Source organism: Triticum urartu, chromosome 4, assembly GCF_003073215.2.
Source record: "Triticum urartu cultivar G1812 chromosome 4, Tu2.1, whole genome shotgun sequence".
Classification (NCBI taxonomy): Eukaryota; Viridiplantae; Streptophyta; class Magnoliopsida; order Poales; family Poaceae; genus Triticum; species Triticum urartu.
The window spans coordinates 55713864-55726305 of NC_053025.1; the positions used below are offsets into that span (position 1 = coordinate 55713864).

Consider the following 12442-nt stretch of genomic DNA (forward strand, 5'->3'; position numbering starts at 1 on the left):
ACTAGCGTGCAAAATACAAGGACAATCTCCTTGGTAGCGTGCATCCAAAGCCGTGGACCATGGGCAACGATCACATCAGATCAACCCATCTATACAAAAACTTACGGCAAAATTCCACTGCTACAGCAGAGACCGTATCCATCCATCACAGATCACCAGGACCGATGAGCGCAGACGATCCCAGGCGAGCTCGGGGATCCTTCCCAGACGGCTGGCTGCCTTCACTCTCTCGGTCTCTCCCCACGCAGTCGGCAGTCCCGCTCCCAGAGGCGCAGCGCAGTCAAAAAAGACATTAAAGCGGTTACTCCGCTGCCCCAACCACTCCGCCTCGTGCTTTTATTGCTCGCCCTGCTGCCGCCGGTGCCAGTCGCCAGGCCCCGTCCCGAGCACTGTAAAGCACAGCAGTAACAATGGAGGATGGCTGCTCGATTGATCTCTCTCCCTGGTGGTGAGGTGTAGCGGTAGCCGGTGGGCAGCAGCTGGGTAGCGTTGGCTCGGCTGCGCGAGCGTCCGTCACCCCGCCGACGGGCCATTACTCGCTTGCAGGTGGAGGAGGCCCGTCGCCGTCTCGCGGCTCGCTTGCTGGGGGAGGCGGGTGAGAGATCCCATGTGCATTGGGGCCCTGAAGCAAGCAGCAGCAGCGGCAGCCAGCGTCTCTCGCGCCGCGGGCAGCCGCGCGTCTCACCTGCCACGTCTCTCCCTCCCTTAATTCTTGCCCGCTCCTGACCTTGGGGGTGAGCAAGGAGGTGGGGAAGCTCCTGCGGCGGTGGTTCTTGGGGAGACCCTCGGCGGCCGGCATTCAGGTCAGATATTCTTCTTGTTTCTCTGCGGTGGTTAATTTCCAGTGTTGATAAACTATGCTTCTGTTCTTGTTACCTTCGTGCGTCCCTGTTTCTTTTCAGTTTTCTTGCCCTGTTTCTGTGTGTGATTTGGAGTGAAGTTTATGCATTCTTCCTCTTCCCCGTGTGAAGAGATTCCCCACACATCTCTACCTGGAAACTCCAATTTGCTTCAATTTGCTTTATCATTTTGAGTTTTTTGTTTGTTTGTGTGTATAGATAATGGCAGAGAACGTCCAAAAATGCACACAAAGAAATTATTACATTTTCCTTTGCCCACCGCAATTTTGTTTTGCCTTCAAGTTTGCTGCTTTTTTGGCTGTATTTTTTTTTATGTTTTTGCTTGCAAGCTCAGATTTGTGCGTATCTAACTTGTTTATCATTTCCCCCCTTCTGCTTTTTGCTTGCAAGAGGAGTTTTAACATTCCTTCAAAAATTAACTGACGAGTTTGAGATATCTGTATTTAAAGTAGAATATGGTCAATTTACTGTAGTTGCTGCTGTGCACTTATTGAAAATCAATGCTCTCCCCCCTGTAGTTGTCACAGTGTGTAATTTTCTTTGTCGGGTCCAAACAGTTTTACAAGCCTGCAGCTTCAAATATATTTTTACTGCTAACAAGTAAAAACTATCCCCTCTGCTTTTCTTGTTCAAACTGGACTAGACCTTGTTTGAGATTTGCTGCAACCCGCCGCCAAAATAGTTTGGACTGTTTTTACGGTGAGCGATTTTATGCGAATCAGCTTCTGTGACAGATTTGCTACCCTTTCTTTTAGGATAAGACACATTTGCTTTCGGCCTTCATTATTTCGTCCTCACTAACTTATTAAAAATTGTTAATTTTCGCGCAGGAAACTGTCCTGTGAGATCAATAAAAGCAAAGTTCATTCAACGAACAATTTTGCTGCTGCGATTCTCCACCCTGCCTTTCAATATCAAAATCCTGGCTGAAACTCTGAAACTCCTGGTTGAGAAATTGGAAAGCGTACAACTTGCCAATAATACACAGGCAGACAGTTGAAAGAAGATACAGTCTGGGCACAAAGCTGGGCTGCAATGGCTTGGCAGTTAAGTGCCCTTGTGATGGCCATAACCTGTTTGATGTTATGCCGAACAAGCGAGCAGTCCTCAGAAAGTGAGCTGCTGCAGCAGCTCAGGAAGCAGCTGGAGTACCCTAGGCAGCTGGAAGTCTGGAACAACCCAAGTGGCAACCCCTGCTACACTCAGCCCACTTCGGTGGTCACCGTAACGTGCGAGGGGGATGCCGTTACGGAGCTCAAGATCGTCGGTGATAGGATCACCAAGCCACCAAAGTTCAGTGGCTATCCTCTTCCAAATGTTAGCCTCTCTGAAGCCTTTGTTATCGACTCATTTGTCACTACGCTGACAAGGTTAACTACCTTGCGGGTTGTGATCCTGGTGTCTTTGGGCTTATGGGGCCCTCTCCCCGACAAGATTCACCGGCTGTCTTCGCTTCAAGTGCTTGACCTGAGCTCAAATTTTCTGTATGGATCGATCCCTCCGAAGCTGTCGGCCATGTCGAGGCTTCAGACCCTGACACTGGATGGTAACTACTTCAATGGAACTGTGCCAGACTGGTTTGGTTCGCTCTCGAACCTCACGGTCCTTCGTTTGCAGCGTAACCGGTTGAAGGGGTCAATACCAGCATCAGTTGGTAAAGCTACAATGCTTACCGAGCTAGCTCTTGCTGGCAACAATATCTCAGGCGAGGTTCCAGCTTTGGGTAGTTTGGTAAAACTTGAGATGTTGGATTTGAGGGACAACGAGTTGGACGGAGAGCTTCCAGACATGCCTACAGCATTGGTGACAGTCCTGCTTAGCAAGAACTCATTCAAGGGTGAAATTCCTGAAAAGTTTGGTCAACTGAAAAGGCTCCAACACCTTGATCTCTCATTCAACTTTCTCGAGGGCAGTCCTCCTGAAGAACTCTTTGATCTCCCAAACATCAGTTACTTGAACCTGGCAGCAAACATGCTCAGCGGATCACTTTCGAGTAGTTTAACATGCAGCAGCACCCTGGGCTTTGTGGATCTGTCTACTAACCGAATCACAGGTGACCTGCCTGCTTGTCTAAGCGCCAACTTGAATAACAGGGTTGTTAAGTTTGACGGGAATTGCTTTAGTGCTGACCCTGAACACCAGCATGAGGCTAACTATTGTCAACAACCTCATAAGGGGGGAAGATCAGGCAAGGATGTTGGACTTGTGGTTACTATTGTCGGTATAGTGCTGATTGTGCTTGTTCTTTCTCTTCTACTAATGGCATCAAACAAAAGAAACTGTCAGAGAGTTACAGCAGAACAACAGTTGCTGCAAAAGCAAATGCAAGATAATTCGACTCCAGGAATGTCCTCCGAACTGCTAGAAAGTGCAAGTAAGACTTGTTTCCCAGTAACTGAATCCCATTGTTTGCTTTTCTACTTACGAAAATGCGTGAAGTTAGCCAGCCCATTTCTTTCCTCTTTAGAGCAAGTATACAATAAGGTGACATAAGCAGGCTATAAGGATAAATATAGTATTTGTGCTTAGTTGGAGGAGAGAGAAGAGGAGAGAGAAGAGAAGCGGGCTGTAAACTTGTAGCCGGCTGTGGCACAAGCGCCAACATACTTTGTGAGACAAAAAGTGGGGCCACATATTAATGGTATAGTATACTAGTACGACTAACTATTGTACTAGCAGGCTATTAGGTTGGCTCTAGATGATGTGGCAACTTCATAAAACCGGATGTTGGCTATACTATTAACCATGCTCTTAGATGAAGCAAATGTGATGCTTTACGAGTTCAGATGCTTTATACAGGGAATGTTAATCCACATACTTTTACATGTTAACTATCCTGCCCTTGCTCCCACTTTATACCTACTCTGCACTGTCATATACCTTGTAACTGTATCCAAATGTTCTTCAGCTGAATGGCATAGATGGTGGTATTTCCATGTTTTCAATAAATTCTGATATCCTATTTGCAAATCCCTCCCTGAATGAGCAAGGAGAGAAAGTTTTACTTCTTTATTTCGTGTCACTTTGAATCATTTTTTAGCTCTCTTCATTACAGGGTACATATCTCAAGCCGTGAAGTTTGGGTCGCAAATAATGCCCACACATCGTGTATTTTCTTTAGAAGAGCTGAAAGAAGCAACAAAATGCTTTGAACGGTCAGCATTTTTAGGCGAGGGATCCATTGGAAAGGTTTGCTGATTTGTTCAAAGATTCACCAAATTAAATTCGAATTTACATTAAATATTAAAAGCATAATAGAAGTACCTCTAAAAATATTAACAACGTAATTACTCGACTTCATACTGATGCAAGTTGGAAAATTTCCTAGCATTCAAGTTTCTATAGCCATACTGTTTTTGTGTTGCATATGTTACAGCTTGGTTGTCATACACTTTTTTTTCCTTGATCTTCAGCTATACAAGGGAAAACTAGAGAATGGAACCGTGATTGCGATAAGATGTTTGGCATTGCACCACAGATATTCAATAAGAAATCTAAAGCTTCGATTAGATCTACTCGCGAAGCTTCGCCACCCAAATTTGGTTTGCCTCTTGGGGCACTGTACTGACAACGCAGTTGATGAGTCAAGTGTAAAAAGGGTCTTTCTTGTTTATGAATATGTACCTAATGGGACTCTGTCTTCTTATCTTTCTGGTAAGGAACTACACCTAAATATGGGCAATTAAGGTTATATGAGTTGATAACCATTCAATTATCTATGCCTTTCTTGGCAGGCTCTACTCCTGAGAAAACACTGAAATGGTGTGATAGACTACATGTGCTGATCGGCATTGCAAGGGCTGTTCATTTCTTACATACAGGAATAATTCCTGGTTCCTTATATAATCGGTTGAAAACTTCTAATATTTTGCTTGATGAACACCATATTGCAAAACTGAGTGACTACGGTTTGTCCATAATCACAGAGGAGATATACAAACATGAGGTTTGCCATTTAAACAAAAGTATCATATCATGTTTGATCCCCTCTTTTTAATACATGTGCATTGAGGATAATCCATGCTTGTTTTTAATGCCACTAGTTCTTTGGATTTACAGGCAATAGGAGAAGGGCAGAGATACATACAAAATAACGCTGAAGAATTGTAAGTCCCTGAGTCATCTACCATTGCATCAAATTACTAAAATAGATAAGCAAATCTGGTTACAGAGTTGAAGCATTCTATAAATTGATGCTCAGGCGCTCAGCCATGTCGAAGCTGTAACGTCTATCGATGTTTTTGTAGGGAAACTTTGCAGGATGATGTATGTTCTTTTGGTTGCATTATACTTGAAGCACTTATGGGCTCCAAATTACATAGAAAAGGAGATCCTTTTATTTTAAGTGAACTGGTATGTGTCCCCCTCTTGCTTTGTAGTGAAGATTTAGACAATGCTTAGATGGATCCTTGCCTCATATTCATGTTTTATTTGGCTTTGCAATACTCAATACGCTTGTTTTCTTGGTTTTATTTCACAACGATTTCACAAGCCTTCAGTAAAAAAAATTGATTTCACAAGCCATGACTCCAATCCTATGTTTCTCCATCCATTCCCTTTTAGAATCTGCGCTCCAAAGAAGGCCCGTACTACTGTTTTTATGCCTCATGTGATAACTAAAGAAAACAGGGTTTCCTATGGTTTATCACTGTTAGTATACACATTTGTTTTTGCTAACATGGTTATAACACAATTACCTGCCTACCCAGAAAGGGATTGCAGTGTTGGCTTAGATTTCTTAGTGATATTTGGGAGTGAAATCATCTTTATCTCTACTCTTATAAAGATCTGAGTTGGTTGTGGTCTGTCTACTAAGAGATTAAATTATCAGAATCATTATCATACATCCTATGTACTCCCTCCGTTCCTAATACAAGTCTTTTTAGAGATTCCAACGCGGACTACATATGGAGCAAAACGAGTGAATCTACACTGTAAAATACGTCTATATACATCCGTATGTAGCCCGTATTTGAAATCTCTAAAAGGTCTTATATTTAGAAACGGAGGGAGTAGTAGACATGTGTATGTAGTAAACTAAAAGTGATCTGTTAGGTGCATGAACCTTCTCAGTGATGCTGCTCACAGAGAAGCTCATACAGAATTCAGTATCCTGACTAATTTGTCATGATCAGTGTTTCGGCTAAGGCCCCACATCTCTCTGCAGCCAACATGGATATGCTTTGTTTGTGCCAACACTTATGAGCGAAAAAAACACTAATTCACTGTCTGAGAAATATTTGCCTGTATCTGCAGGTTATGTCTCTATCATGCCAGGAAGAGCGTGAGCACGTTCTGGATCCGGTCGTGCTCGGGACCTCATCGCAGGACTCACTGTCAATGGTGGTCTCCATCACGATCAAATGCCTATCCGTTGAATCCTCAACCCGGCCCTCCATCGAAGAGGTTCTCTGGAACCTGCAGTACGCCGCGCAGGTCCAGGCGACGGCCGACGGTGATCTGAGATCAGAAGTTTCTTCGCAAGCCTGTTAGCACAAGTGAGCAGCATAGCGGCATGGAAACCATGACCGGCCGTTTGCTCAGCAGACCAGGAAATGACTAAGCTAACTTTTTGCATTGCGCATTTGCTCAGCACCATTTGTATATCAGTACAGGTTGATTAGCATCGCAAATTCCCGCTTGTTTTTTGCATCGTACGTTACTAGTGTTTTGGCACCACTTAGTAAAGCAAATCTGCTTGTTCAGATATTAATATCACCACTTCACCTCGTTACAAAGGTAAATTTGGCAAGCTCACACTTCGAAACAGTAATATCAGCTACTGGCATCATACTGAGTGCAGTGCTACATGATTATAATAAAACACGATAAATCGCTAAAACCTGTTCACACAGCTCATGGTTTCAATTCAATATCACATCTGTGTGCAATGAGGAGCTTACTTTACAGTTATACATACACTCTACCAAGGCAAACAGTGTCGCGGAAAGCCTAACGACACATGAGAGATGAGAGGCCAACATCTAGACATACAATGTGCTACAACAGCTTATTCTTCCTCATATTCACAGCTGAATGCCAGTGGAAAGTCGATCATCCTTGCTACCTAGATATGCATACTTGATAAGCCGCATTGATCCGTCAAATGTCAGTATCTACAGAAAACAACGAGCTTTTTTTCTTAACGTGGGAAAATCAAATTACTCTTATGCAGATGGATAAAAGTAATATACGCAAACTTACAAGAACAATCAGTTTACTTGGTAACGGCAAACGATCCCAGCTTCGATAGGTCCGGGACCCAGCAGGATAGTTCTGAAGATCCAGTCAAGAACATCAACGATCCTGGAGCCCACCTAACCAATGGTGGCTCGCTATCTGTGCTCCCCCACCGCGCAACCTGCAGGCCCGACCATCATTGTATGTCACTTATAAGCAACTAAAACATATACATAATAATTTGACTACAAAAGTAACATGCCAGGTTCTTCCATACCTTCTTTCCACTTCTAACGCTCCAAGCATAAACACTACCATCACCAGAGCCTGCAAGAACAAAAATAAAATAAATGAATAGGTTACTGGTTTAGTTAAGAAAAGAGAATGGAGTGATGATAGGAAAGGGTGATAGGGAAGGGTTTCTAACCAGATATAATATGGTTTCCATCAGGGCTGAATGATGCCTCCAATGTCGAATTGGTTACAACTGGCTTAACATTGAAAGTTGCTAGCTGCAAAAAAGGTAGTCGTAGGAGTGTTTTCCAAGGTCATAGGAGTGTTTTCTAAGTCCTTCAGCCTGCATTACTTAAATGACAGTCGGTAGTTCAAATGCTTACACTGTTGCCATGAAATGAATCTAGCACATGAATACACCCTGCTTTGGTGGTTAAAAGAAGCCGCCTTCCATCACTGCTGAACTTTATCATATTGGCTTCTGATTCGTCATTACCAACGGAGAAAATATCAAAAGGCCCCTAGGGATGTAAGATAGTTAAAACGTATCGAACAATTCAAGTCAAACAACACATTCAATCACTAATACCTTCTCAAATTTTCGAGCATCAAACATCCTTACATAACCACCATAAGCAACTGCGAAAACTAAACCCTGATCATCATATGAAACTGCGGGCCTCCCTTGCACACGCAGCAAGCCCTACAAAATCCAAAGGGAACATTTTACTGGCCAGAAATCATCCAATACTTCAACTATGATGCCACCATATGTGTTTAGATGTTAAGAAATCCAGATAAATAAATTGACCATATCCAAGACACCTTGTGCCTTTAAAATAATAATACAGTAAATCCAATAATGATCATAAAGGGCAGCCCGGTGCATGTAGCTCCCGCTTGCGCAGGGTCCGGGGAAGGGTCCGACCACTTTGGGTCTATTGCACGCAGCCTTTCCCTACAATTTTGCTAGAGGCCGTTTCCAGGACTTGAACCCGAAGGCAGCAGCTTTACCACTGCAAATCCAATAATGATCATCCCGGAACAAAAATATTAACAACTACAGGAATGTTAAGGATTCGATCCCAACTGTAGTACTTGGTATACTTAGCTTCAGGATAATCATCTGAAGGAGAATAAGAAGATGGTTTAACAGAGAAGAAAAAGTAGAAACAAATCCATAATAGCTCTGTTAACTGTAATTGCAGCTACTCCCTCCTTCCATCTATATAGGGCCTAATGCGTTTTTCGAGGCTAACTTTGACCAAATATTAGAGCAATAATATATGACATGCAACTTACACAATGCACACCGTTAAATTCATGTGTGAAAGGAGTTTTCAATGATACAATTTTCACATTGTGCATGTCATGTACTATTAATCTTGTCAATAGTCAAAGACGGTCTTAAAAAACGCATTAGGCCCTATATAGATGGAAGGAGAGAGTAGTTAAGTGACATGGACGAAAGACCAATCAGAAAGAGGTTTTATTATATAGCGTTTTCTAGTTTACAGTATCAATAGTTGTACCTGTGCTTTGTCAGCCCTCAGATCCCATAGGAGAACAGTTCGATCAAGTGAACCAGATAGAAAACTGTCTTTCTCATAACATAATGACATAGCAACAACCCTGGAAAAGGCAAACAGCGTAAGGATTTTTTGTTCGTGTTAGATTAACTGAAATATGTGGCCATAATTTGTCTTACGTACAACAGACCTGTCAAGATGGCCTTTGAAATATCTTACAAACCGGTTATCATTTAGAGAGAGTAGACGCAGAGATTCTGCAAAAGTGCATTCTTTTCAGTATACGTCTTAAACCCCTCTTAAGCGAAGACAGGGTATATTACTTACCATCCCAACCATTTTTCGAGGAATACAAGACAAGAGTTGGGTTAGTAGTGAAGCACACCAGTTCAACCCCATACTTTTTGCTATTAATGGTCTTCAAACATCTGAAATTTTTAACTTCATTAGAAATGAAATACATATCATGGACTAATACAGCACTGACTACATTAAAAAAATACAATTACTACAATAGTCTATATGCATTGAGTCACTTCCATACTAGGAAATTTGCTAAACTACTAGTACAAAAAATAAATACAGTAATCATGTGGGGCCAGGCATACAGAGAATGCCAGGCTGGACCGGGAGAGGCTGTGCCATCTGGCTTGGAGTGGCATCATGTGTATCCCCTGATCAGATATATATCAAATTCTATTTATAATTAGTTATTAGACTGCTTTCAAATATTGGTTTTACCACATATAGTTGTCGAACAAATCATTTTCAAAAGCCAAGTGTAGTATAGCCTAACCAAAACCATTGCATATTAAACAAATCCAACAATAACATAATGTACTATATAGTAAACAGAACAACTAGCAAACCAAATATCAAAGCTAGATCTTAGGAAATTGTGTCTTGTGCTAATAATATATAATCAAGCTCTTTACTGATTATATAACATGAACTTCAGAAGAAAATTAAGTAATAATTTGTACTCACACAGCATTTTGAATGTCATATAGGCGTATCGATTCATCATCACTGGCTGTCACCAGATAGTTTGTAGCCTTGCTGTGGAAATCCATAGAACTAATTCTGCCAATCTGCCATAAAATTATTGTATAGCACAATATCAAGTTACTATGGTAAAGTGAAATATGTCATGATCTGGAAAAGATGCATGTAAAGTAAAATTAAGTGACTATATGTAAGCTGAAAAAATATAAGCATTCATCACATGCATGCTTCTTTGAAAGGAGAGACTTTTCAAATACAAAATTAGGAGCAGACTTCTAAGAGGTGGCTGTTATTATGTTCTAAGCTCAGCAAGTTGTTCGTAGTTAGTTCAAAACACCGTTTGCAATTTGATATTATGGTATCCAATTAATGTAAAAACAAAAAAAGACTACTAAAACAAACCCATTAAGCACTACTATCCAATGTACAATAGATGACACCGCGTGCGTTGCAGCGGGAATTGATAGCAATATTTTCCTATGAGATTTGGTTGTATGGAACATATATACTCCCTCTGTAAAGAAATATAAGACTGTTTAGATTACTAAAGTAGTGATCTAAGGCCCTGTTTGGTTCATAAGTCTTAGGACTTTTTTTAGTTCCAACTTATAAGTCCCAAGTCCCTAAAAAGTCCCTACATGTTTGGTTCCTGGGACTTAACATGGACTAAAAGACCATATTACAACTATAAGTCCCTATAAGTCCCTCCTTGAGAGTCTTATTTCATAAGTCCCAAATGCCCACTTTAAGTCCCTATAAGTCCCTCCTGTTTGGTTTAGATGGGACTTATATGGACTTTTTTAAGTCCCTAAACCAATAAGTCCCTGGAAACAAACACCCTCTAAACACTCTTATATTAGTTTACGGAGTGAGTATTTATCTTAATAATATGAGAACTAAAACAAAAAGTACACATGATTTGCTATATTTATTTATTGAGGTGGATCTATTCCCATGCATGTTTGTATGTTGAGGTGGGCCTTTTCTCATCCATATTTGCGTGTTGAGGTGGCATATGTGCATGTTGAGAGAAATAGGTTAGTGGGGGCTGGCTATTTAGATATAGAAGATTCCAAACTCTATGTATTTGTATTCTGGCAATCTAAACTAAGTCCACAAGCATCTCTACTCCTTTGGAATTTGGATTAGCTAAGTCCTTACTGGAAGGTGGAAGCACTATTTCAATCCATCTTGCAATCAATGCGAAAGCACTACTTTTTTCTTCTACAAAACCTAATAACACTACTACAATCCCCTCTTCGGACCAATGTAAGTTGCTCCAGTACTAAGGGTGTGTTTGGTTTGTGATTTAGGTTGAGGTTTTGCTTGCCAATAAGTTGGCCAACATTGGCTAGAAAAATGAACTAGATTGCCAGAGAGAGGCATTGTCATGCCTAAAAGCTGGCAATCACCCAAACAAAGACCAATGTTTTGGCCATGAACAAAATTTGGTAGGGCAGACATTGGTGGCAATCCAAACACACCCTAAGACAATCAGCTATCCGCATGAGCTTCTTGCTTTTCGATAAAATATCAAGCGAAAAGGGATAGCTCATAGTTCCAATCAGAGCTAAGAGAAACGAATTAAAGGCCTTACATAGTCCCGGAAGGCCAAGCCGACCTCCATGGTCTTGAGCATCTCGTCGGTGACCTCCATGGTCACCCTCTCCTCCTTCTCCCCGGCTACAAAATTAACAAGAAGAGGACAACAAGGAGTCAGCTTGGGACAACAAGGGCCACGAATCGCGCGACCTATTTCGGCCGGACTGCGGGAGGGATTGGGAGGTCCGAATTCGGGCGTACCTGGCATCTTGGCATACACTCGGCGGCGGAACGGGCAGCTGAAGGCGAGCTGTCCCTGGACTGGGGCGGCGTGCGGTGGCCGTGTAGCACCAGGACAGCTCTTGTACACAGAGCCGACCGCCGGGAGAGGGCACGGCGGCGGCAGTCGCGCGGTAAAGACTGGGGGCGCAATGAAGGAAGGGGGGAGTTTTCCCTTTTAGGGGAAGGGGCGCAGCAGCCGGGTAGCAGGGACTAGGGCGGAGGAGGGTGGAGCGTGGCGGCGGCTCGCCGTCGCGGAGGGGGAGAAAGGAGTTTTCTTTTTTTTTTGAGGAAGGGGGGCGGAATTGAGATGAGCGAAGGAAGAAGAACTGAGGCGCCGCGTGCGAGGGAATTGGGCTGGCCGGAGCGTGGGCGGCCTGGACTTGCTAACTAAACCGTACAAATCAGAGTTTCTCGGCTCAAACTATGCCGTGGCCGTATAAGGCTATAAGCAAACACTTTCCAGCAAAGGATATGCTTCTCAGCTCGAGCTCAGGTGAACAGTAAAATCCAAAAAAATGTTCTAAAAAAATTGAAATAAATAAATAATGAATTTTTTGTGGCAAACTTTGATAAAAAATCAATGCCTGTAAAGTTTTATTATGAAATTACATTTGTGCAAGTCGTGCAAAAAAAACATGACTCCAAAATGATTTTGAAAATAACTTTTTTGGAGCATCGATTTAGTCTTTTTGCCAGGATTTCCACGAATGTCATTCTATGAAGAAACTTTGCAATAAATTTAAAAGATTCACCAAAGCTTGCTAACAAAAAATTCGGAATTTTTGATTTTTTGAATTGTTTTACTGATTT

At 42.2% G+C, this 12442-nt stretch overlaps 2 protein-coding genes across 3 annotated transcripts; one reads left to right on the forward strand and one right to left on the reverse strand.

Annotated features, from left to right (window-relative positions):
• The first annotated feature begins 233 nt into the window (after positions 1 to 233).
• Positions 234 to 6512, forward strand: LOC125550627 (probable inactive leucine-rich repeat receptor-like protein kinase At3g03770). Its single transcript, XM_048713656.1, has 8 exons — positions 234 to 803; positions 1691 to 3234; positions 3916 to 4049; positions 4274 to 4514; positions 4595 to 4806; positions 4920 to 4966; positions 5108 to 5213; positions 6117 to 6512. Exons 2-8 carry the CDS (start codon positions 1896 to 1898, stop codon positions 6351 to 6353), a joined length of 2316 nt encoding a protein of 771 aa, XP_048569613.1. The 5' UTR covers positions 234 to 803; positions 1691 to 1895; the 3' UTR covers positions 6354 to 6512.
• Positions 6513 to 6676: 164 nt separating this feature from the next.
• Positions 6677 to 11986, reverse strand: LOC125550628 (protein ANTHESIS POMOTING FACTOR 1-like). Of its 2 annotated transcripts, XM_048713658.1 has the most exons (13): positions 11683 to 11986; positions 11612 to 11639; positions 11406 to 11491; positions 9791 to 9894; positions 9131 to 9231; positions 8994 to 9060; positions 8807 to 8906; positions 7864 to 7977; positions 7658 to 7795; positions 7468 to 7552; positions 7318 to 7367; positions 7065 to 7221; positions 6677 to 6976 (listed from the first exon to the last, which is right to left on the reverse strand). In XM_048713658.1, exons 2-12 carry the CDS (start codon positions 11616 to 11618, stop codon positions 7078 to 7080), a joined length of 996 nt encoding a protein of 331 aa, XP_048569615.1. In that variant the 5' UTR covers positions 11619 to 11639; positions 11683 to 11986; the 3' UTR covers positions 6677 to 6976; positions 7065 to 7077. The 2 variants fall into 2 exon arrangements, with proteins under 2 accessions (XP_048569615.1, XP_048569614.1); XM_048713657.1 differs by having other exon boundaries at positions 11612 to 11985.
• Between the last annotated feature and the right edge of the window lie 456 nt (positions 11987 to 12442).

What these genes read in the sequence shown, in the direction of transcription:
- LOC125550628 (XM_048713658.1), bottom strand. An exon ending in TTCAAAGGCCATCTTGACAG is followed by an intron (nt 8,907 to 8,993) that starts GTCTGTTGTACG and finishes TGCCTTTTCCAG; the next exon opens with GGTTGTTGCTATGTCATTAT. An exon ending in GCGTTAGAAGTGGAAAGAAG is followed by an intron (nt 7,222 to 7,317) that starts GTATGGAAGAAC and finishes TCGGGCCTGCAG; the next exon opens with GTTGCGCGGTGGGGGAGCAC.
- LOC125550627 (XM_048713656.1), top strand. Translation starts at nt 1,896, where the DNA reads ATGGCTTGGCAGTTAAGTGCCCTTGTGATGGCCATAACCTGTTTGATG. An exon ending in TCTGTCTTCTTATCTTTCTG is followed by an intron (nt 4,515 to 4,594) that starts GTAAGGAACTAC and finishes CTTTCTTGGCAG; the next exon opens with GCTCTACTCCTGAGAAAACA. An exon ending in CTTTTATTTTAAGTGAACTG is followed by an intron (nt 5,214 to 6,116) that starts GTATGTGTCCCC and finishes CTGTATCTGCAG; the next exon opens with GTTATGTCTCTATCATGCCA.